The 26,687-nt window shown below is 39.3% G+C and overlaps 1 protein-coding gene across 2 annotated transcripts in view; it reads right to left on the reverse strand.

Moving 5' to 3' along the window:
• LOC123982948 (A disintegrin and metalloproteinase with thrombospondin motifs 14) overlaps positions 1-25,415 on the reverse strand; it is a 47,159-nt gene extending 21,744 nt beyond the window's left edge. For both annotated transcript variants that reach the window (XM_046068938.1, XM_046068937.1), the window contains exons 1-6: positions 25,320-25,415; positions 24,458-24,885; positions 13,108-13,264; positions 9,280-9,476; positions 4,735-4,818; positions 1,148-1,304 (exon numbers count right to left, since the gene is read on the reverse strand). In XM_046068938.1, coding sequence (XP_045924894.1) covers positions 1,148-1,304; positions 4,735-4,818; positions 9,280-9,476; positions 13,108-13,264; positions 24,458-24,885; positions 25,320-25,398 — 1,102 coding nt within the window. In that variant the 5' untranslated portion in view covers positions 25,399-25,415. The remainder of the gene's footprint in view (positions 1-1,147; positions 1,305-4,734; positions 4,819-9,279; positions 9,477-13,107; positions 13,265-24,457; positions 24,886-25,319) is intronic.
• Positions 25,416-26,687: the final 1,272 nt, after the last annotated feature.

A 26,687-nucleotide genomic window follows, 5' to 3' on the forward strand; every position in this document is an offset into this window, starting at 1 on the left:
GGCAGGGTCAAAAATGTGTTTCTCTACTGCTGATGTCATGAGTGAGGAGAGAGGTGATCTTTGTCATCTGGTTGATAAATTCAAACGCTGAATATACTGTATCGGGAATAAGTCAGTGGCAAGGAGAGCATATCAAAAACACTTGACATTATTTACAGGGTGTGATTACAGTGCACTTGCAAATGCGGTGAACTCATTATCATGTATGTGATTCATCCAGATGTTTTTTTATCTCCATTTGCTTTGCAGCTCCTCCATAAACAGAATGGATTTTCTTCTATTTATTCCACAGCCCAACATGTGTATTTGGATATAGACTCTACCATCTGTCAGCTAATCTTTGACAAGGGAGTGTGATGTCTGCTTGTGACCCCGAGACACAGCACCGGGTCCAGCCCAACACAGTGCAAGGTGCCATAGAAACCGGGCTTGTTATGAACACAACACAACGGCAGCTATGGCAACATCCGGAGGTGTGACAAGCAAACCAGGTAGCCCCGTGCCGTCCTCTAAACATGACACATGTGCTTTAAAAGTAAAAAATATACACAGGTCAATGGAAGATATTGAACTTGAGCACAGTGGATGTTTGTTCATTCCGGACCAAGTTTCTCTGAAGGTTAGGCTGCTCACTTCAAATTATGTTTTGAAGGGCTGAAAAGAAGAAATTCAGCGTGAGTCAAACTGACAGAACAACATGTATGGTATAAAACTCCTCCAAATGATTGCATACATGTATTATTAGGGTTAAGAAAGATCAATTCATTATTTATGAGTGAAGAAAAGTTCATACTGAACTTCACAAAACTAAATTAAGACTAAAACAGCAGTTAGTTTACAAAAATGACAAACTAACATTTCTGTTTTTTCTCTACATGCCAAAAACATTCTTCACCAATATCAATCTCAATTTTTCATTTCCAGGGTGGCATCAATGTCAAGTCAGCAAGGTTCTGGAAAGTTACTCAGTAATTATATTCCTGTGAGGTCGCCACTGGCAGAAATGGGGTCGTGACCTCAGCTGCAGCCTCCACTTTTAAGTTTCCACCGACCTTACCTGGGCAAGACTTGAAGCCAACCCCTTTGTGAATGGAAGCAGATATCAGCACTCAGTCTGCACAGGCCTCGATCGAGAAAAATACAGTACCTTGCATACCTGCGGGACCAAAATCTTGCCTTGTGAGGAAGATGGCGTGATCGTGGTACTCGGAGTGGTCGGGGTCGCGGCGCTGCTGCGTGTTGGCCCATCGGCACACCTGCTCCAGGCTGCGGGATGGGTTGCCACGCTCAATCAAGCTTATAGACTGCAGAAATACAAGGACCAGGAAGACGATTTTACCACTTAAACTGTAAATAGTAATGTAATTGCTCACCTTATCAGTTCCCTCAAAAGGGCCACAGCTCCTGCTAAGATGAAAGAAAAATATTTCTCACCATTGCACTTGAGGTGTGCATATACTTGATGACTATCCTGGAAAGTTCACCTAAGACTGAGAAGGAAAGCTTGGGGCACTGTGAGTCCACAGGTGGTGGCTCTGCCAGCTCAATTAAATCTTACAGTTACTTTTTAATGAAATATTTCTATTACAGTGATTAATTAACAGTCATTGTACTGTTTGATTAGTCATCATCACATCTATTTTACTTGGAAATAGAATAATTAACAATTTGTAATTCATAGGTTTTTAAACTCCCCTTTCTTTGAAAGCTGAGGTGCCCAAAGGATATTGTAATACTCCTAATTAAGGATGTGGATGGATTAATGGAAAAATGTATGCATATATATTCAATTCCTGATTCCTCACCTTATGTGTCACCATATGTGCGTGTGTTTTCTCTAACTTGCACGGAGTGTCGCCACTGAAAAATGGCTACAGATTTCCATTCAACAACAAAACACAGTCGAGGATGAAACTATGTAGTGACTGATGCTGCTCATACACAGAGTGTCATTCCAGTGGAACTAGCAAAACATTTTGAACAAGTGAAGAGAAAAACAAATTCATCCAAACACAATGTTTTGACTTTGATCACTAGCAAACTAAAACAAGGAGTCTTTCTACTTATACCTCACTCTCAACATGCACCTGTTGAACGTTATAATAACAAATGTTCAAAAATCCCTTTAGGTTGGGTTATTAAAACAAGCAACATCTATTTCAGAATATTTCATTACAGTAATTATAGCTAGATGGGACTATCATTTTGCGCCCTACATTGTGTATGTAATAATTACATAAGAATAAAATCAGTCCCGGCTGCCTGACCTAACGTCCAGTATGCAGTGCTGAGCGGTTGTTATCATTAAGCACTGAAAATGCAGTGAAAATGTGAAATGCCTTTTTATTTTGGTGTCATAATTTAACCATCCACAGATCCTGTACACTCCACATTCTGTTATAACACTTAACAGCACCCAGTGGCACATATTTTGAACATTTAACAGATATTTTTTTAGGAGCAAGTGGCAACATAGTTAAAAAGGTTCAAGTTAAATCCTACTAAATGGGACTACTGTGCCACCTGCTGTCATGAAGTTGTATGTCTGTGAATGTCCATGGACTAAACAATGCTAACTTACTTGAAAAGCATGTTAAAGTTAAGCTAAATTTCTTTTGTTGAATATTATGTGTTGTTGATTAATTTCACCATGTTTTAATGAAGTCAACTAATCCGTTTATGTGTTTTATAGCCAGTAGAAAATCTCTCCAGTATAGCTAGCTAACATTAACAAGCGTGCGCTGTTTGTCCACATGAGATGACTGTTCAACACTGTTGTCATGAATGCAGGTATGTTACCGTATGTTGTTATAAAGAGTGTTGTAATATTTGAACAGGAGGTTTAGGTATTTTCAGCTGTTTGCCTCCGGTATGTTGAATTGTTACAAAGTTACATAATTGTTCGCACATAATTGTTTAGAGAAAATGGAAAAATGTAAAGGTAACTGTAGGAAATCTATCTAATTACAGAGTTTTATGTTGTTTCCTCCTTGTAAAATCAAGAGGGACAATTTGGTGTGTTTATTTTATTTAGTCATATGAGTTTAAATCCGGGGCGGCGCGGTGGTACAGTGGTTAGCACTGTTGCCTCACAGCAAGAAAAGCCCCGGCCTTTCTGTGTGGAGTTGGCTTGGCATGTTCTCCCCGTGTCCGCATGGGTTCTCTCCGGGTTCCCCGGCTTCCTCCCACCATCCAACATGCAGGCTAGGTTAATTGGTGTCTCTAGGTGTGGGTGTGAGTGGTTGTTTGTCTATGGACTGGCGACCTGTCCAGGGTGTACCCCGCCTTTCGCCCGATGTCAGCTGGAATTGGCTCCAGCCCCCCTGACCCTGTACGCAGGATAAGCAATGACGATGGATGGATGGAGTTTAAATCCACTATACAATCAATGTGTCAAACTGTACATTACATTTGTGTAGAGTTTTAAGAATAGTGCATACAGTAATCCCAAAAAAGCAACGGAGGATTTTCCCTTAGATGTGGAATAAACCTGCTGCTACCGCAAGCCTGACTGGCTCTGAGAGATTATATCACATAGAAGACATCTCACAGAGGTCACACAAGCTATAACAAGTTTGATGAGTCATGGCAACTGAAATAAAATCAGTAAGCGCATTAATATGCAGACAAGAAATCAGGTTACTAAGAAAAATCAGGTCATGCAGGTCATGCAGTACCTGTGGTAACCTGGTTGCTGTAAATCTACAAGTACATGCTGCATTCAGAAGTAAGATTTTCCCCCCAACCTAGGACCTTAATTTGCGAGCACTGTTAATTTATTTTAACTGTAGTAGTTTCAGAATACAATTCTAGATACTTAGTGTTAGTTTCAGTTTTAGTCCAACTTATGCATATAGTGAATATGGGGATGCATCACAAATGATCTGTTCTTTTCATCCAGTTGCTCTGCTGTCAAAGCGATACTTTCCCTGTTGTAAGTCTTTGTCATTCACATGCTCAAATGTAAAGCACTGTTTAGAAACCCATTAATGTATATACATAGCAAAAATATCGTCTTACTTCAGGAGAAGTCTAACTCAGGTTTCTCTAATGCCCTACCCCATTTACTGAATATAAATTATGTTAAAGAAATCAGATTACTGCAGAAAGCAGACTGTAATCCAGTCACTTACATGCATGTAAACACCCTGACTGAGTCAGTCTTACAGGAATAGTTTGGCATTTTGGCAAATAATTTGGCTCTATCCAGCCAGCCAAGCTAGCTCTGTCCCCCTGTTTTCAGTCTTTATGTTAAGCTATGCTAACTGCCTGCTGTACATATTTCCTGTACAGACCTGAGAGTGGTATGGATCTTCTTATCTCTTGTTTTCAATGTGTATTCAATAGTATTGTTTATTGTATTATTATTTTTTCATAAATTGTAGTTGTTTGTTGCTGTCAACATTTAAACTTTTCTTTAAATGGGGTAGAGCTTTCGCAAATCCTATCCTATTCTATCTATTTTTTTTTCCATTGAAAGTTGAAGGAGTGTCTGTCACAATGAAGCTTCTATTTTTCTCAAGCTCAGTCCTTCTTGTTTTCATTCTAAACAAAATGTAAAATATACTGTATCACTTCCTGAAGTAACAGCACTGTTATCATGTACAATGTAAGTTTAAATCACTGAAAATATGTCTGGTTTCAAACCCAGTCCCGCACCAAATATCTTTGCTTTAAAAGAAGTTTTAAAATATATTTTCACATATAGAAAATAACAACAATCTGAAAGCTCACCTGTCGGTACCCGACCATTATCATGCGGACAAGAACAATGTTGATGTTGGTTCCCAAAGATTCATCGTGGTAGATTTCATCAACCTGAAAGGAAATTAAAAGCCTCAGACACTGTACTGAAGGATGACGAAGGATGAAGAAACGGTGCATTTGATGAAAGTGATTGAGAACGTCTCACAATATTGAGCCTGCAGAACATGTACAGGTCAATAACACAATCAACCACATGGCTGTCCTTAAGGCAGAGCATTAATACAAACACACTGCTGTCAGAGTCAGTGGGAAGAAAAATACAATAAAATAAAACAAAGGCCTAAAGTTAGTGTGGGCAGGATTTTCAGCTGAGGATTACAAAACAAAAGTACAGGTCCTTCGGTTCATCACTAAATTCTGGAGTTTCCATGGGAGACAGTCCTGAGTTATAAATGGGCCTTTATTCACAAGTAGGTACTGAAAAGGTCTGAAGATGCTTATTGTGACAGTTCTGACTATGCACATCAAAGGCCTCAACTGGTGTCAGAAGGATTGGAAAAAGATTAAGCTTGGTTTTCAGAAATCTAACAAGGGACATTATTAAATGGTTACCATGCTGGCTAGTGTGTGATGCTTTGTATCAAAGGTAATCAAAGGCAGAGAACAAGAAAAAGTAAAGGATGTATAACATTGGTGGATATAGCTTTCACTACACTAAGTGCTCAGTCTGTTTGGGGAACAGTATTTTTACTTTCTTGCTGCTTTTAAGAGGGATTAATGTTGTTTGTAGTTATTTTTTTGCAGGAAGGTATAAAGTCTTTATCAGTAACACGGTATGATAATTCACCTCTCTCTTGAAGTGAATCTGTTTTATCTAAAATCTACGGAGCAAACATCTGTTTGAAACTGCTCTGATAGTGATAAGTAACAAAACACATTACGCTTCTTTTACTTCCACAGATTTTATTTCTGAGGTACACCGTCTCCAGCATTAAGTCGTCTAACAATGGGGGAGTTTATTTGTTGTTGTTTTTTTCCACCTCTTACAACAAGTCTGAAATAATGATTAAATATGCTGTTAAGGTATTGGCAACCATCCACTGAAACCAGTATTGTTATGCAATGGCAAAAAAAACCCTGACCCAGAAATGTATCGACTGCTACTTAGCTTTATAATAATGCCGTGGTATGCAGATGCTTAACCCAGGGCCAAGCTAGGATCCCATTCAAATCCCAAGTCCGTTTTCCACTTCAGTGTGTTTTATTTTCATCAAATGGTCGCTGCATGTCGGCACTCCTCCAGGGCCCCATAAAGTCAATCAACTGCCTCTCTTTGCAGTTGATAAATAAAGTTCAGAGGAGATAAGAGGTGAATATTTCTTTTTCCATAAATCAGTAAGTCATTCGGTTGGGACATATTGGTTATGGATTGTAATTAACGTCAAACGTCAACGCCAAACAAACTGGGCGACTCTTGATTTGTAAACATGGAGTCTTTTAGCTTCACAAAGCACCCTCACATTTCTCAATGTGACTTCTGAACTTGTTACTGAGAGGAAACACATGTTTTACAACTGGCATTTTAAGGCAAGTGGTTTGACCCGGTGTGATACTGACTCATAAATCTAACTTGATATGTCATGTAACAAGCGTAGAAAATACTTCATGCAACATCTGTGCATAATGTATCACCATCTTCATTATTTGTCCAATACTGCTAATACTTCTATAAAGTTTTTTTTTATTAAGAATGAACATACTCATGCAAACTCAGCTACTCTTGCAACAACTATCAAAGGGTCGGTGCGACAAAAAAAAAAATCCCTATACTTTCTCACTTTTGTCTATTAGAGTTGCAAAGTAGGAAAAAATGTGGTGTGTAAAAGTCCCATTTATTTTTTCCACAAACAATGTTACATGACACTCTCTCGGATAACGACAGTATTAGAAAATACCTGAATTTTATTGAAAGTCCATGATACAGTGCTACGAGAAGTACTACAAGTACCAATGAGCATTTCGGCAAGAAATATCCAATCACAGAGCCTAGATCTATTACGTGTGCAGCTAACGGCAAAGTGAAGCTAAAGATTACATTGTTGAGAAAACAATCTGCAGCTTAAATTATTTCATTTTGTCAGATTTGTTTGGAAAAATCTAAATGATCATGGTTTTGTTAGCATCACTCTCAGCCATCTCCCAGCCTGCCAATAACATGTAACACTGATCTACCAAAGGTCATAGAATAATTGGTGTAGCTGGACACCCTGTGTAATTTACAAGAGCCCCAAGGTGAAGTTCGATGTTTTCATTAATGCTGCAGCAGAGGCAGTGAGCAGCTGTGATCTCTCCTGATGATGATGAAAGCATATGCAAAGAAAGTGTTACTTTGCTTCACGAGCAGTCCTGACAAAGAGGCAGGATGAATATCTGCAGAATTTCAACCACAACCAGCCCTCCATATAGCCAAGACTTTATATATATATATAGTATTATTTGTATATAAACACACAAATAAACAAATAACTTGAAGACATTCAGACCTCTCCAAATCTCTGCTCTTTCTTTTCCTGATTTAAGAAGAGATGTGTCCGGGCTCATAAAAGAACAGAAATTTCAGATATGGTAAACAGAATAAGAGACTGCTACTCTTTGCTAAAACACCAACAAGTGTGTGTCACTTAGCTTTCACTGGGTAAAACTTATGACAGTGCAGAACAAAAGCCCTGTCACTGAAGAAAGGCTACCTTGGCTGAAGTCCAAATTTGTTCTGGGACGCAGGGTTACACCCAAGGCATTTAAGCAAATATTCCATTCACAGAAGCCTATTCAGGTCAATAAATGCTGTAAAGAACACTCGACTGACCCCAAGTTCCCCCAGATTTGTTACAAGCTCAAATTCCTAGAACAGTCCATACTGACCTATATACGTGTGTTTATGTTGGACCTGAAAACAAAGAAACTGTAGAAAAATGAGGACAGAATTAAGAAATTGCATCATATAAGTTTCATGATGACTTTTGTAAACAGTGAAGTTAAGTTTTCCTGACAGGACTCAGGTCTATGCATTCAACCTTAAAAAAACTTTTTGGCGAGTCCTGCTGAGGGATGGGCTAGCCCCACGTCAACTGGGATAATCACAAAGCCAGGAGGAGGGTCTGGGATCGGACTGAAAATGAGAGTAGCAGCTGTGGGCTACAGGCGCTAGGTGTCCCTGGCTTGTGTACAGCATCACATCAACGTGGACAAAACCTGGTCCGTGCTTAAACAACACAGCCATTGTGCTGCAGGCACCTCAGCAGTCACCTTGGCTTTGCGCAGACAGGATGTTCAGTAATCAATCCCTCAGGGAGAGTTTCTCCAGGTGGTACTACACATTCTGCAGCCACGGAGCAGGGATTCAGAGGGATTTGAGTGGGCAGAGCTCTTTCAGACACAGCAAGCCTGTGGCTTACAAGTGAAACTAAAGACTTTAGACCCTTATTTGTTTAAATTGCGCCTTTCTTTGTGGAAGTGTCACGTTTCTCTCGTCAAATTTTACTCAAGCTGAAGGGGAATATGGGAATTGCTTTCAAGAACTTTACTTGATTTCACTTTATAGCTCAGTCAGTTTCATCCCTAAGAACTTCCTCAAAGTTACTTCTATTGCCAGTGATCTGAAATACTCCTAAGTGCTTATCAGAGAGCACTAGACACAGAGGATTGACAATTAAAGAGCGCACTCGTGCACCCTCTTCCCAGCATAATCAGCCAAGGTCATTAAAAATCAGACATTTCTTCCAGCCGAAGACATTGGAGGACAGAATGTGAATATTATATACTAATTAAATAAACACTTCCTTCCATGTAAACACAGCTTGGCAGTGCAAGCGGACTACTGGCGCTGGTTTCCATGACTGCCCCGCACAGCTCCCACTCAACTTTCTAATTGGTCTAGTGCAGCTAATCAGACCACCATGCAGGGTCCAAATGGTAACTGTTACAGAGTGAAACCAGCACCCTGTGAAAATCTGACTTGGGGGATTTGGGCCCAGTAAGTAGCTTATGGTGGTAGGAGCTGGTGGAACCCGTAATGAACGAGCTGTGAGTTTCTCCCCCTCCTCTCCTCTCATCTGTAATCCATAAACAGCTAGAGAAAGTGGGGATCTGGGGAGAAGTATGGCATGGTCTAATAGAGAGGACAAGGAGGAAAAAATAACTCCACAGGTAGATAAAAAAAGAGAAAAATATTACCAAACTTTTTCATGTAAACAAAGGATATTTCTAGAGCTGCAACATTTACTCGATCGATTGTAAGTCTTTTTTTTAAGCAAAACTGCAAAATTTCACTAGTTCAAGCTTGGAATTGTCATCGCCCTTGACTTTAGGTCGTTAACTGTTGGGTATTGTTGACATTTAAAATAATAGTTTTATGATATTTTATTGTCCAAACGATCAATCAAAAAATCAATGTATGAATGAAAACAATGGTTAGTTGCAGCCCTTGATGTTTCATTATGGGAATTTGTATAAACAAGCAGAAGGTGGTGAGAATTTGATGAGCATTTCACTCCAAAAACAGAGTAGACTTACTATGTTCATGAGTGTAAGAACATAATTCTGCACATGCTCCTTGCCATGGAAGCGCAGCACAGAGTCGTCCACAGCCAGCAGCACCTCAATGTTGTAGTCGTCTTTCTTCGCGTGCCTCCTCTTGCGCTCCGACTCAGAAAGTTTATGTTCGACGAGATCCAGAGCCGCTGGGAGCTTTGCGATCCCGAAGTCTACCACTGCAAAATATGTACAGCACATAAGTCAGTGAATAGGCTGTGGTAATATTATTGGCTATTTCTTCTCTTATATCAGCTTCTGTGAAGGGATATATGTCTGTGTCAAACCCGACATAAAAATATCTCAAAGGAGGAATCCTTTGGGACTATTGACAGGCTTGTGGGCTTTCTAAGTCTCTTGAAGTCAAAATACTCTCCTTAGACTCATAAACAGTTGGCATTCAGAATATGTGCATTTGGAGCACTAATCTCAGCTGAGTTAAACCAAATTCAAACAAACATTCATCCATGTCAAAGCACTTCAGCTGTTTTCTATATGTGTGATATTCATGCACAGTATGTCGCCTATCTATGGCAGCGTTTGTCAGAGTTGTCGAGATTAGACGTAATGTCAGATAATAATAATAAAAGAAAAAGAAGTTACAGGCAGTGATCCACATGTTTGGAACATGGAACTAGATAAACTGAAAACTGATGTGCTATAATGTGAGACAAACACCACAGAGGCAATAAATAGAAAGCACTCAGAGAGAACACATCACTGCCAAGACTGAACAATACAAAACATTTAGTCTTTTTAATCTGCATGTGGATCTGCTTCATAACGCATGACCATTATGTACAAGAACCAATTATATTTAGCAGCAGTTCATTAAAAATAGCATGCCTCATCTTTTCACCAAAGTAATTTACAAGTTCCCTTATATACACAAGCAAACAAAATAATTCCCTTGATGGAGATAATAACTCTTAAATGTAATTACAGAATGTGCTGACAGAGAGAGAGAGAGAGAGAGAGAGAGAGAGAGAGAACATGTCTGGCAGAAATGGCCTTGTTCAAACATTCACGCCATGTTGCTCGAAACTATGAATTATTGCAATCTTTTGTAAAAGACTCCACAGATGGTAGGGGTTCCAGGCTGCCAGATATAAATGGAGACACAACACATTATCTTATGCATACCTGAAAATCCATTGGACAAGGTATTTTCAGAAGTACACTGCATAAAAATGGAACTGAAGGACAAATGCAGTGTTCAACTAGCTCCAGGCAAATCTTTTAAAAAGTAATTTATTCTAAATAAATATAAATAACTGGTAAATGCACAACAGGTGACAACTTCTTTGCACCAGTTGTGGTTGTGTTAATTAAGATGAATGTGTTAAACAGCTGCAAACACTGGATTATTTTTAATAAGCAGTAAACAAAACAGCTTTCAAAGCTGGCATTTTATTTAATACCTCATATTCTTGCATAATGCAGATAAAAGCATGGACAGAGACATTACACGAGAGCGACAGGGTGTAAAATATTATTCCAGTTCAAGTAAAATTTGGACAGCGGTACTGAGATTATTCTAGGGTCTGTTTGCTGTTGTGGAAAAAGCAGCATCACCTGTTTTAAGCCTTAAGTGGGACGTTGGCTCTCCCACAGGGTCGTGACATCGCTGTGAAGGACATAAATCTGGCAAAAAACCCAGACCTAACACTGAAAAGCTTTCACAACAGTGAAGTGCACAATTAGTCGGAACAGGACAGACAGGGCACTAATGCCTCCCACTGTAAATGACATCTTGCTAGAGTGAGTTGATGGCTAAGGTATATTGTGTTGGTACAGAAACAGTACTGGAAGGTCAAAAATGGCAACTATATTCAAACGCAAAGACTGGATACAACCCCAACATCAGAAAGCTAATAAAAATAAACGCAATGGATTTAACAAGAGCTTTGAAAAAAAGATTGTTGGAAAATGTGAATGAGCAGCTTGATATAAATTGTTCCTGAGGATGTGTGAGCTAGAGAGGCTGTGTAATGAAATGAAAAGACCCATACATCAGTTTTACAGCTACAGACACTTGGAAATGGCATGAATTAAAGAGTATAGTGAGCCTTCCACCAGATGCTCAAGCTATTGTTGTAGCAAGGAATGAATAAAAAAGGAATTCATGATTGAGTTGGGTGATTTGACTGCGAAGGAAAGGTCACTCCCCCCCGCTCTTCTAACCAGCTCCCCCACCCTCCCCTGTCCCCAGTACTACCACTGGAGCCCAGCATTCCTTACATTAGCAGCTGATGTAGGGAGCACTGCCTCTGCAGTTAAGCCTGATAAATATAGAGTAGTAGGAGTTTAAAAGCTGCAGAGTTTAAGGACCACACCAAAAGCTGCAGGGTGAAGTGACCATATTGATGTGTTTGCAAGTTTTAGCTGCTTAACTGCAAATGGTGCAAACTTACATTTCTGATTTAAGTATAGTTTAATTATATTTTTCAATGTGGTTTCCATTAATTTCAGTTAAGTATGTCAATCAATCAATCAGCAGGCTCTTAAAACTTGTGGAAGCCATGTAAGTGAATATCCAGTATGGATTCATTCTTGTCAATGCTACATTATCCACCGCCAAATTAGGGCTAATTATTAGTTACAGTGTCTGTACCACCTGTCAAGTTTGTTACCAAGCATTAAATGTCTGGTCAGATTTAAAATCTGGTTTACTTGCTGCTGCTTTAATCAGATAGTTCATGATTTTAGTCTCCATTTTCGCTAACTTTAGGCAAATTTAAGTAAAGTTCTTACACAGCTACTTGTGTTGAGAAAACATTAAACATTTTTAAAGTTTGCCAACTTTTGAAAAAGATGCATTAATGTTTTGTAAAAGCTTTAACATATCATCACCATATAAAGTTGTAATGCGAACGGTTGCCAGCACATGTGAAGCAACATTATCATTCATTCATCTTTAGTCGTGTTTATGGTCTCATGAGGAACGTAAATATAATCACCCTTCTTTAAGTCCTATTTTTGGTCTCTACCAACTTCTGCAAAAAAATATATATATATATGGTTCTTAAGCTGCTAAATACTCCACTATGTTCGCCAGCTAGGCAAATAGATTACAATGGGTTGTAACAGTTGAAAACAGTTCTGCAGCTAGAAAAAAGGTTGAATAGGATGGTAAGACTGAACCAAAACAGTAAAGTTGCAGGCTGTAAAACCAAAACAAGGAGCTGAAAGATGCTATAATTCTCCATAGATTTCAGATCCGTGTAATAATTCTCTCTGGGTTCATCATATAGAGACCAATTTCACATCAAACATAGTCATTTGATCTCATTTAATATAAAAACGATTGATTAGTGCAGTTTTAAACAAACAAAAAGGTCTGTAGAAAAACATTCACATTCCACAAAGTTATGTATCAGTAGTTTGACTGGTGTTGATGTTCACTGTGGCTGTTTTAGCAGTCTGCTAATATATTTTCATATGCAAATTAATGGAAAGAAATGGTTGACTGAAACATCAGGAAAAATACATTCAAATTTCTAAAACTAAATAGTTTGCTGTGATGTAAATTTCATGAGTTGAATAACAAATTAAAACATGCAAAACCACTGGTGTTTTAAATGCAGTTAAACCTCTGTGTGTAATATTAATTTATTTATCTAGGTACTCAGAAATTATTCTCTGTTGTTCTATTTGTTGTAGGCCTTTGTGTCAATTTCTCTGATGTAATACCATACAGTCCTTGCTAAAGACATCCACATACTCAACACACACACAGTCAAAACACACATGGTGCTTTTTGCAGGGCTTTTTGTTTCCACTGACGTCACGCTGCTTCTCCTCGCCTACCTTCATTGTGGAGGTCCTCCCTCCGCTGGCCCGTCTCACGTTTGATGGCTGACCTGCGGTAGACCACATGGACACGCCCCTTCACTTCCACATCCTGTTGGCCCTTCTCGAGGGGCTCAATGAAAAACTCCCCATTATCAGTCCGGATCAGACCGGCCTGGAAAAAGACAGCTTCAAATTAGTGCACCCCTCCTCCTTCAAAGGGCAGTTATTCCACTGAAGCCATAATTATAGTATTCCTGATCAATGGGAAGATTTAGAGGATATAGGGAATGACGCAGGTTGACACAACTTGGGGCCCTTCAAGCCCTTCACTAAGATATACTGAGCACCACCATGACTTCTAATTGAACAAGTTCATGAATAGTAATGTCTCCATTCACTCGCATCTTTCCATCTGCTGCACGCTTTTTATGTATTCAAAGAAAACCCCTCAGTTGGATACCAATCTGGGATGTTCAAAGAATTCAAAGCCTTTGTTCAAGTTTTACAATTTCTCTCAAGTACTCACTTTCTCTCAACCTGCCTGATGTGCTCCACTTCAATTAGCAATTTCAGATGCTTCCCAATATCCCTTTCAGCCACCACAGAGAGCAGCTGCGGTCTTACTGCTTTCATTCAAAAGTAAGTATACCCCCAGGGGGTATTATTAGGTGCACAATGAGGTTGTGTACTTCAGGGTGGGCGTGTTGACCATTCTGTCGCCCCCCACACTTGTTCAAACTTTTATCAGTGTTGAATTATGGGTTAGGAACAGTTACTGTCTTCTGAGGCAGATTTCTCCCTGACTGGTTAGAATTTCAGTGAAAAATGGTCCTCACTGAAAGACGACGTTGCTCAATTTAGTGAGATTGTCAAAATTTGTCATTCAACATCAGAGCATTGATTCAGTATGAACAATATAACTATCTCAGGGCCATTCTGTAAATGACCTCACACACATTTTCTCTCTGCAGATCTGCAAACACATATACCGATAACAAAATGTCTGTGTTACATATTCATTTATAATGTTTATATTTATAATTTATTTAATTATTTATTGTGAGCAGTAAATTGTCACCTACCAGAAAAAAATAAGAAGAAGAATGTATTAAAAGACAATGTGAAAACAATATGACAATGTCAAATGTGTTGCTCGTACATACAGAGAATTATCAGCTGAATCTGCAACTCCCCGCTGCTTTATGGAGCTTTATAGCGAGTTTCAGCTCATTGTTTAGCTTTCAAACCCACAACTTTACTGTTTTGGTTCACTCTGACTACTCTCATGGTTTCATTTTTAGCCACAGCAGGCAGCTGTGAAATCTCAAAACACCCACTGTGCACTACCTGTTCAGCACCAAACTGTAAGCACAGTATCAATGTGGTGAACATAGCGGAGCATTTAGCAGCTAAAGAGCCATGATGCTCTATTCTATTCTGCTGTCCCCCCGTTGCCAAAAAATGTTGTGGCCAAAAAAGTATACATTTTTGCACATAAATCTTTTCCCTCCAACTTGTGCTGGAAGGTAATGTCCAACACAATCTATTGTTCAATGAATATAACATATCTCTGTTTTGTCTGCTGTGTCGATAGAAAATTACACATCCCACCAAGCTGTGAATAAACAAAAGGGTGTTCTTGTTTATTATCGACCTTGGCTCGCTGTTACTGCCTGCATGTTGATTCCATATCAGCATTTGGGCAAAGCTTTCATTTCCATTCATTATGTACGACCATTTATCCTTTGTGGGGTCATGGAAGGACAGAGACAATCCCATCTCACTTTGGGTGAAAGGCGGAGTTCACCTTGGACAGGTGGCCATAAGAGCAATTTAGAGTCACTACTTAACTTTAGGAACTAAGGAAACATAATTTGTTCAAATTCATCCAAGGAACAAACTTTCTGAAGACACAACACAATGCAAATAACATTTCTCATATTCTTACTCCATACTAAGAAAAAAGAAATCTATCCAGCCTATCATTATACTCATGAAGAAGGCACACCAACAACATTTTGGCAAGAATGTGTGTATTTACAGCTGCAAAAAGAAATATAAATACAGTGCAGCAAAGAGAACATTGTGCCTAAAAAAAACTCATCTCAAAATCCTCGGCATGCTGTTGCTCGTAAGTAACAACACAAACGCTATGAACTGAAGGTTGACATGTGACAGTAAGAGCAAAGAGGAGTGAAAAAATCTATCCAGCTCCTGACCAGGAAATGCCAAGTAAGACATGCTCGAATACTTCCTCTGTGGTCTCTTATTTCAGCAGTCGGTGGAAAATGAAGCCGGGTCTGCAAGGGGAGAGAGCAGCAGCAGCATCTGCCTACGGAGGAGCCAAATGTAAACATATGTACAGTTCATGGTCTGCTGTCAGAAATGAAGATTTTCTAAGGAAATTTCTGTATTATTAATTGCTTCACACCACTGAAATTGACATGTTGATTACTTTATAAAGACCTGATTAATAATAATATTTATGTATTCTATCTAGAACCTAAAATCCATTATTGTGTCAAGAGCACTACCTTAGCTCTGATTTAGAGCTGAAACTGTTCATTGGTTAATCAATTAACAGAAAGTATAACATTAATTGCCATTTATCTAGGAACATTTCCAAACATTTTTTAGCTCCAGCCTCTCAAATTCAAATATTTGCTGCCTTTCTGAGGTTTCATATCACTGTAAATTGAATATTTTGGGGAATATTTTGGACTGTTGGTCTGACAAAAGAAGCATTTTGACGTCACCTTGGGCTCTAGGAACTTAAACTGCCTATTTTACTATTTCCTGGTGTTTTAAGGGCTGCATGCAGTGCTAATAAGCTCCACCAATCAAATAGTTGGGGCAGCAAGCTCCAAACAAATGTTTGTAGCATGAAAGGCAAAACCCAGAGCAGAAAAAGTCCTCAGGACAGTTGAAAGCAATGCACATTCTGTATTTTTGGCCATGACAACAGCGTGGCTCTATGGATTGTAATGTTGGTCGATCAGTCGGTCCACCACTTTGGTCCAGACAGCTGTACTTTCTGTTTAGCTCTAATTGAACATCCCAATGAACTGAGTGTATTCTTCAGGCTATGATGCTTAAAAACAGAGATTAGCTTTTCTAGGTCAAGAGAGGTCAAGTGATGTGGTGGCTACCAGGTTGCTCCATGTGATGCGAGTGTTTATAGACCTGGGATCATTATGAGAACTGCAGTGCTCTGTGGACGACACAATTTATATCAGTATGAGGTTCATCCAGCTTCTCCTGACTCTGTGCTGAAAAGCTCTCTGAAGCAGAGGCATCCAGCGGTGTCGCTGACACAGCACAAAAAAAAGGCAAATATAACCTGTCCTTAAGCGCACCAGTGCACTAAATTCCACACTTTGGTAACAGCAACTTTGAAAGTGGATATTTACTATATGTAATTTCAGAGAGACCTCTTTCTGTTCTGCAAACTAGCATTTGGAGTGACCTGCTCAGTGCAGCGCACACACACCACAGCAAGAAACAAATGAAGAGATAGCCAGTGAAATCACTTCATTGCTGGAAATATGTGTATTATAAAGAAATGTGTTGTGCATGAATATGCTGGCAGACAAGGGTGTAGGTTTGGTTTCAGAGGTGGAGAGGACACAATGAAAAAAATTAATTAATTGAGTCCAGACATACTCATACTGCAAATGAACCACATGTTTGGGGCAGCAGTAGCTCAGTCCGTAAGGATTAGGCTGAGAAACGGAGGGTCGCCGGTTTGAATCCAGCTCGGACCAGAGTTGGAGAAGTACTCAAGGTCTCCTAGGCACTGCCAAGCCCCTGAACACCTTGAGCAAGCCCCTGAACCCCCAACTGTTCGGGGCGCCGCACTGAGTGGCAGCCCCCTACATTACCTGTGTGCATGGACGTATATATGCATATACATATATATGAACAGTGAAGTAAAAAAACAACATTAAAATTAAATAAGCAAACAAGAAATTATGCTATAGTTGTTTACTGTGTTTTCCGTAATTATTGCATGGAAACCTGTATTGTAACCCTACCTAAAATAAATTTTAGTTTCCTTTATAGATATCTTGTACTTTTTGATGTTTACTACAAAGAGAACTGTTTACTGTTTTATTTTTTACTAATAATATGATAATATGAACTCCAAATTAAAATATAGATTTATTTTTTATTTTTACCTGAAAAACATATTAAGCTGAACCTTTTTTTCAGCCCTGAGTAGAGTCTGCAGGTATTAATTTCAGGCTGTATACTGAACAGCCTCCAACAAAAAGGTATATACCATCGTTATTAAATTGTTGTGATGCATATAAACATGGTGGTCTTTTTCCATCATCCATTGTAATACAGCTATCCCTTAAGGTGCATTAATGACAAACACTATATAAAAATCAGCAACTGAGATTAAGGTATGCACCTTAATTTTCACGAGGTCACAGGATTTACTGTATAACTTTTAGTCAGAAAATCCACAACAAATCTGACTTATATCAGAAGAAAAGGAAGAGGGGAGGAAATTACATCTGAAGCAATATTCGATACTGGGCGCATCGGACATGTTTGTTGATGCTCAGTGAAGACTTTTGCGGTAAAACCAGGAAGATCAATAAGCCATGGAGTAGGTCATGGCTATGAAATAATCATATGAGACAGCTTGTGGGAGCAAGAGATTACCACTTGATTCCTTTTTTTCAGCTTTCATATCTCACTGTGCAGGGGCACAAAGGGCAAGCATAGCTGGTGATCATGACGAGGATTATAAAGAAAAGTGGGCTTATAATCACCAACATTCATCTGCATGGAAAGAGGAGAAAAATTATAATAATTTAGCCATTGGGGAGAGCACTTTTATTGGAGCCGATTATGAGGTTGCTATTGGTGGCTAATTGGTTTTCATACAAAAGCTAGTCTGTTTAAAAGGATAAACAGCCCTATTAAAATCATTATGGATATTGTTGTTCTTATTAGTAGTCTAAGTAAATGTAGTACTAGCAGTGTTGTAGATGAAGTAGCAGCAGTAGGAGTACTAGTTGTAGTAATAGTAGTAGGGGAAGCAGCAGTAGTAGTAGTAGTAGTATTAAAAAAAGCTGTAGTAGTAGTAATAATAGCAGTCAAATGGAAGCAGTTATAATAGTGATATTAGTAGTATAAGTAGTAATTGTAACAGTAGTAGTTTTAGTAGCAGAAAAGAAGAAGTTGTAATGATAGTAGTAGTAGTAGTAGTAGTAGTTTACTAGTAATAAACAAAAAGTGGTTGAGGTACTTGTAGTAAGAGGTACTTGTAGAAAAATAAGTAGTAGTGGCAGTATTAGCAGTGCGCGCGCGCGTGTGTGTGTGTGTGTGTGTGTGTGTGTGTGTGTGCGTGTGTGCGTGTGTGCATGCGTGCTTGTAGGAATATGTCCTGTATCACAGTGTGTGTTTGAATGAGCACATGTTTAGACAGACATGCTGTAGCTGATGCAAATACAAATCAGATTGAGAGGAAATAAATCAAATTGTTGGCTGAGATGTCGGGCTTCCACTGATGGAGCTCTTAATTTAGTGACTTCTGTTCCGTGCCAGCAGAGTACTGGAAGACCAGATGATACTGGAATACTGGACTGGGACCAGGCCTGTACAGAATTCCTGCAAACATTCATGAATAGAACAATTTTGCTAGCGTTTTCCATCCCCAGTGGATGGAAAACTGCACCCCATCCCCCCACCCCCACACCAAAAAAAGCAGACTGACAGCTGACTGTTGCTAGGTGGCTCTGTCTCTTTTTAAGAGACACAAGAATAGCCCTCTTCCGACTGCGGTTATCCGGCACTCGTGTTTCCATCACACATGTAACTCAATCAGCCCGTCATCTGCGCTAATTCCCAACACATGAGCAGCACCGGTGTAATCATAGCCTTCACTCATCACTCCGCAACAATAGTTCATGCTCGTCTGGAGCGCACAGCTGTTGCCATCTAGCAAGAGTTACAGTAAGAGAGGAAGCTATCTCTGACATATTGGTCAATCAAACATAAATTAGAGTAAAAGGAAACTGAAAGTGCTTTTTGCATTCACTTTGCATCCTCTGCTGACATTCATAGTGGGGCCAAATAAAACCAAAAGATATCAGATTAATATGCAGCTTTACCGTATGCATGTCTTATCTGTCGTGAGCTTGGAATTCCATAAATCCTGCGCCTCCGGGGCACATGGCAGGAGACCAAGTTAACTTACTTATCTGTTACTGGTGATGTCATGCTATTAGGGAGTTATGCCTGTGGGAGCGGCCTCACTGCAAAGGACACACTGATAGCAAAGCTTATCGTAGAAATTCAGTCGTATCGAAGTGCATGAAATAATTGAGTTATAACTGCTGGTGTGTTCTTCAAGTCTGAGCATTTTGTTTCCAGGATGCACAAAAAGCTAAATATATCTATGCAACTGTGATATACATCTCCTCCACTGTAAGGGAACCCATCAAACAATACAGTGCATCTCAGAGATTTGGCCCTCAGCACATGATTCACGTTGTTATTCCTTTTAAACTCGGTCCTTTCATCAGACATGATCTCCTTCGTGTCCTTCCATATCCAGCAGACACTTTAGACTAAATAATTTTCCTGCAAGCTGTCTGTGCATCTTCAAATGCTCCCCAAACACCCCTGCATGCACAGACAGGTCTATGTTTATGTTGGCTTTGATGCAGGTAAATGCATGGACATTATTCCTAAGAGTCTGACTGCAGCCTTAAAAGGTTGAGTTTGTCGAAATCACAAAAATACATTCACAGAGTGCTATCTATTCATGCAGATGGTTTTGGTCTTTCTTGCCTAGTCGGAGACTTCTGCCACTAGTACAATAGAGAGAATGATTGCGATGCTCAAAGCTTTGCATTTTGACATTTGAAAAACAACAGCATGTCTTTCCAGACACAATGTCCCAGAAACTCTGTTAGACATTTTACCAAGAAACCATTTTCTACTAAAGGAAAAAAGTAGCAAAAACTGTCCACAAAAAATATTATTTTTTGGTTGGAAGTATCTTACATAAAAGAGTAGTGCCATAAGATTAAGCAAATCCCCAGAAATGTTAGATTACATATCCTTCAGACAGTACAAATATATTGAGATGCTTGTCTATATCATGATGCTTTTGCCACATTAGTTCTGAATCTCCAATAAGCCAAATTAACAGCGAAGGAAAAGGCGTTTGGCTTCTTTTAATAAAAACCTAAATTTTCTATAATGTAACAACATGGGGTTCTCCTGAATAATTTAACAATACTAGGTTATATTATTTTTGTCCACAGTTTTTTCCACTGTGGCTGGCTGTAAATACTACAGCATAGGCCTACAAGTAATGCTGCACTCATCGGAATTACCATGATTACCAGTTTCCGACTTGTAAATGGGCATTCACGTTAACATCCAACATCTGTCGTATTTACAACTAGGAAACTCCAATTCTATCCAAAATGATGTAAAGTAATACATCAGTGCCCGAAAACTAATCACACATGCCTCACATCAGCCAAACTCCACTACTGAAGGTGAATGCACGGTATTTTTAACCCTCATACGGCCCACTTTGCAATTACACAACCATCTTGAGTTCTCCGATGACATGGACGTTGGCAAGTCATAAACATGAGAATCTTTCTCAAAGGCCTATCATTCATTCCACATAATGTGAACACTGCATTAGGCCCAAATTGTCCTCCTCTTTCATTGGTGTTTCTAAAAAGCTGGATGATGATACTAGGGTTTATGTCCATATTCTATGCTACATTGTACTAGCTAGTGAAGTTGAAATATACTGTACATTGCTTACTCACATTCAAAAAGCAATGTAAAAAACAATGTGCATTGACAATACAGTATATCACTGAATTGGTAACATTTAGGTTTCATTACCTTGAATAACTTTGGCTGATGTAAACATCCAGTATTGTTTGGTTTTTCAGGCAATTTCATTTCATTTTAGAACTTTCAGAAAAATCTGAATTTCCCAGTTGTAATTGCAACTTGGAAATGAGCACTATTTACAGGTTGGAAACTGGTAATTACGCCACCACTGATATGAGAGAAATGCACCTTTAATCAAAAGAGTGTAAGCAAAGGGGCTAAAATTGTACTGTCCAATACAGAAACTGGACCAAAACGTATCACATCTAAGCCTTTCACAAAGAACGATGAAATCAATTTAATCTATGAGAATTTACATTGTGCGCTGAAAGTTATTAGAGCAAAAGCGAGCAGAAAAGAAGTTAGCAGAACATAAGCTAGCACAAAAGCTATCAGAACAGTAGTAACACGAGTGGTGCTGGAATTCTGCTTTTCTTATAACTCCAAGGCTTCGCTACTCATGCTGAGCTCATAACCTCTGAACCATTACTGCTTTCTACATTTGGCTTTGTTTAAAATCAATATAACACTATGATTGCCATCTTTTGTGTGCTTAGGTTTAGAGGTTAAGCATACAAAACTTTGATATTGTAGGCTATTTGTAGGTGAATATGGCATTGTGCTGCACAGGACCATTGTGTCAATTTTAGCCTTGAGTCACTGAGGGGCACACACAGTCGCCTTTCAGGAAATTACTTTGTGATTAGAGAACACAGCATGGCATTGTCCACCACTCACTGTTATTACATTAAGAAAGAAGAAATAACTCTGTGACATCATCTCACCTAGTTTTGGTGTGTTAAACAACGACAACAAGAAAATGCAGTGATGATGACAAACAATGCAAGTGTTGTAAGAGACGTCCATTGTATCTTTGAGTCCTGCTGATGCAAAATAAAAGGCTCAACTGTGCAAACAAACACTGCAAGAAGCATAGAGATAAAATTGTGGGCTTGTGAAAAGTTTTGCCAAAAAAAGTGTAATTGCTGCCAACCACAGGCTTGAATCAAACAAAGGTTTTCTCACATGAAGTGTCAGAATGTGTGATAATTTAGAAAAGGACTGTGGGTGTGTCATATTTGGAGGGTATCAAAATATTCTGGGTCTTCAACTTCGATTCCAACTGTTATTTCAGAACAATTCAGAGAGCTGACTCTAAGCTAAACAGAAGCCTCACTTTGGTCAACCTACCAATTCAAATGTCACATGCACATTTGAAAATTCACTCTAATTTGCTCAACTGCAAACATCCATTAGTGGCTTAGTTCACCTCCCATCACTCTAACATTGAAAGACTGCCCAAGAGCAGAATGATGAATAGATTGGTGGTAATGGAGTAGGCACACAATGCTGTAGAAGAAGAGCAGGTTTGCTGGGGTAGTGACCTTTTATTTTGAATTGATTTTACCTAGATAGACCTCAAATCCCATCAGTGAAACCAAGCAGTTACTATGGATATTTAAAACACCATTTTAAACTAATATTCCACCCAAAATGTGTCTCTTTAGAATCAAAAACTCAACTCGTATAGGCTTGAGTGATGGCTGTAAAATCTATGTAGTTTGCTTCTTCACATTATGTAGACTTGGATTCAAGTTGGGTTCCAATGGTGACCAGTTTCTACTGTATCAAAACATTTTCAGAAACTTCTCAAACCACTCCTGCAGCATAATCAAGCGCTAAGCTTCAGGTCAGCGATCTGATGCGAACGCAGAAGTCCCTGAAACCTGCATCCTATTGAACGGCCAGCAGGGGGCGACTCCTCTGGTTGCAAAAAGAAGTCTGGCTCCATAAGAAAAAATGGCAAAATGACCCTACTTCTCACCTGAATAATTACCTCAGTAAACACTTCCCTGATGAGTTTATGTTCTCAATCGCCAGTTTCAAGTCTTCTTCAATACAAAATGATGCTCATTTAGCAAATAAGGGTCCCATTTATTTTAAAATAGACGATAAGGCAGAGTACGTTTCAGGGCAGGATTATCTATGATTGACAAGTCGTTACCATGGCGACCTGTCAATCAGGCTAGAGCCAACTCGTACCCATGGCACTGTGTAAATTTAAACAGCGCCATTGAAAAAGCTTATTAGGAGTTGGCTGTTCACTTTCTCTGGTGATTACATTTAGTTTAAAGACTGTTGTTCTCTAGACAAAATTGTCAGTACTGTTAAAATGACAGTTAACATGAATTACAGATGCACCTAGCTAAGCATGCTAGCTATAAACCAACGGGTGACGTCACGATGACTACATCCATTTCTTATATACAGTCTATGAGCACAATTCACGTCTCTAATGTCCATCCATATGCTCATATGTTCCAAACACTCATATTTTGGCTAAATTAAGTGCAGCTAATCAATCATCATTCATTAGTCAATATTTTAAAACTAACAATTGATGAAATTTTTACGTATATTGTCAAATTGGTCTCTCATGGTGATGAACCCACAGAAAATGATCACCTGACTGCAGTTCAACTCAGCTTTACCAAGCGCTTTAGCATCTTTCAGCTTATTGTTTAGGTTTAACAGCCCTCTCTCACTGCTCTCATCAGCGCCATTTTCGGATGTAGCTGCAGCTGATATTTTCCTCAGGGGTTGGTAGAGACAATAAACAGAGCTAAAAATATTGTGTATATTGGTCTCACCTTTGCCAGATGGCCAGAAACACAACTCCAAAGGATGGCTAATATTCCTAAGCGCGTTCACCTTTTAAAGGGATGTCAATGTTGTGTTGACAGCTTGGTGCACTGCCTCCAAGTGGGCAAAAAATCCATTACTGCACAGCCTAAGACTGTGTTGATTGTTTGTTAGAAAGAGAAATATTAAAGGATTCATATTTAATATCCCAACCCTACTGCTCCTGTCTCTATTCTCATGCACAATGTGAATTGTTGAACTTACGAAGATTTTGAGAGCTTGTCCCCTGCTCTTTAATCGGCCAGACCCACTCAATTGTACCCCAGTCATTCATGAACTCGGGAAACCCTGGCCAATCGAATAGCAGTATCCGGAAAGACTGCCACAATGCGCCTGCACGTGTACAGAGGACTATTTTGCCAAGAATATAAGTGTTTGGAAGATACTGGGCATTCAGATGGACAGCATAAAAGTTATGCTGCAGGAGTGGTTTGAGAAGTCTCTATTGAAGCTATGATACTTTTGTAATACAGTGAAAACTGGCTACATTAAGAATCCATGGTAACATGACAGCTGCCTCTTAGCAAAGGACCAAATACAAGACAGAATATTGCTTTAATCTATGTCTTATTGTCTTAGAAAGACTAAGGACGTGATGCACATGAATGTTTAGGTCAGAAAATATGTTAAGTGGCCATTGTGAAGGACTTTCGGGTACATGCAAACCCATTACACTCCACATTCCTCTCCAACACTGTGCCAAAGAAGGGAAAGCATCTTTTCATGGCAGCTACATCTCTCTCCATCTGACTTTTTCAAGTGTGCATTGTTGACTTACCAGTCCATCACAATTGCTGATAGCCACAGAGGCTTCTGGCATGTCACTCACATCTCCAGTAAAAACACAGTCCCTGTGGATATGTTCCTTGGCCTTTTCCACAAAGTCCTCCTGCCATTCCACAAAAGCCCCCGGGGCCACTAGCCTCCTGTTGGCCCTCAGACGGAGGTGTAGTTCTTTCCCAAACACAGTGACATTGAAAAACAAGTGCTGAGCCGGGGCGGAGGTGACCGAGGGCATCTCGGGGGCACTGCGGGCCGCCCTTCTTCTGCTGCCAAAGTTTGAGGAGGCACCATCAGGAGCAGCAGCTGCACAACCACCTTTACTTCCACTTCCAGCAGAGACCACGTGAGAAATGTACCGGCCATGGGAGTCTGTGCTGAATGGCACGATAAGACCATATTCACTTAACTTTCCAGAGAGTTTTTCTGATGGGACAGATAGTGTCAAGTGAGAATCACATTCACAGACCTATAGCAGGTTCCTTATGGAAAATACTTTAAAACTAAGTAAGCTGAATGATTAAAAAGTATGTATGTATGTATGCTGTATCATAGAGGACATAGCTAAACTTTATTTCATACATATTATTTTATAGTGCATATAAAGGTAGCTCAGAATGAATGATCTCTTCATGAAACAGGTAATAGTAAAATCATGTGGACATAAAGGAAAATCTAGCTACTAAACACACTGTATTGACTTCATGCAAAACAGTAAAGTTGTCAGACTTATTAAGTTCACCTATCAATAAAAATAGGCCATAAGTGTTTGTCATTAGTCCCTCACATTTAGATTTTGTACATTTCTCTACACAGTACAAAAGCAGAGCCAAAAAAGAGACAATAAATGCATAACTCACCATGTGTTTCTGCAGCGAAAATATGATCCAAAAATACTTGACTGAGTGAAAAGCACATGAATAAATACATACAATCCATAGCGAGGGCTATAGTGTGAGAGCTGCCACGCTGAGTTTTCCTTTCTGTTGTAAACTTTGAACAGAGTCCTTCCTCCTGATAAAAAAAAAAAAGCACAAATGCAGGAGAAAAGTTCTCAGAGTTGAGCTCCAGCGAGGCAGCCGGTCATTTCTGAGCGTTTCCCTCTAGACGCCAAACTGACGGATATTCGCAAGTTGTTTCCAATCTTTTGGCCTGTGCTGAACTGCCAAGACTTCCCCATCCATTTAGGGAACTGGGGGGGGGGGGGTATCTGGGGTGCTGATGACGACAACTCCCGGGACGGTTTGAAGAGATAGCCAATTTTTTTTTCTTCTTCTTCGTCCTTTCCTTCCCCAGATAACTTTTTTAAAAAGGAAGGAGAGCAAGTTAACGCACGCCTACGTTGAGAAAAAAAAGTCGGAAGAGTTCAGATAAAGTGTGCAGAGACAGAGTGTCCCGGTGGTGAAACATCTGCCGTACAGTCGTGCACCATTACGCACCAATGGTTCGGCTGCGGGACTCTCAACTGCTCAACTTGAAGCCACTACCAGCCAATAGTGGGAGCGCCTTCTCTACGCTAGACAACCACATATTTAGCCAAGCGAATTTTTTTTCATCTCGAAAAAGAAACAGGAGACGTTATATCATCATATACCGCAAAAATATCCACCTAAGCAGCTAGTATTGAGTCCTGAAATCTATTTTTCTTTCTTACAACTGTTCCAGGTGCAATTATATGTTTTCCTAACACATGTCACTGATAATATTGCAATAATTCAGGGATGGCAGAGGTAAAAAAAAAAAAAAAATGAAATTCAATGTAGATGCCTGAAGAAAAGTGGGACTTGTTTGGAGAGAAGTCAATTTCAGCTTGAATATTATCTGGAATTTTTAAATGCATACACTACAACAGATAACAACAATCCACGGTCAAAAACACAAAGTAAAAATATATTTGCGAATATTAAAAAATATATTTGCTAATATTAAGAACAGAAAAATATGTTTGGAATATAGAAACAGATGATTAAACCAAAACCAGAGACACACTATCCTGGCTGAAGACTGAAGGAGAAGTTTTTGAATATCTTCACAAACTCTGTCTGTGGCAACAAAATTGAGATTGAAATTGTGTCTTCAGGTCCAGTATAGACAGAAGGAACACTTAAAGCGACCAAAACCTGTGTCAACATACATATTCTTTTAATAGACTTGAAAAAATTGAAACCTACGTATAGCCAAATAAAGTGCATTTCAAGGTGAGGTAAAGTGCTAATGTGCCAAAAAAA

Source organism: Micropterus dolomieu, linkage group LG14 (genome assembly GCF_021292245.1).
Source record: "Micropterus dolomieu isolate WLL.071019.BEF.003 ecotype Adirondacks linkage group LG14, ASM2129224v1, whole genome shotgun sequence".
Taxonomy (NCBI): domain Eukaryota; kingdom Metazoa; phylum Chordata; class Actinopteri; order Centrarchiformes; family Centrarchidae; genus Micropterus; species Micropterus dolomieu.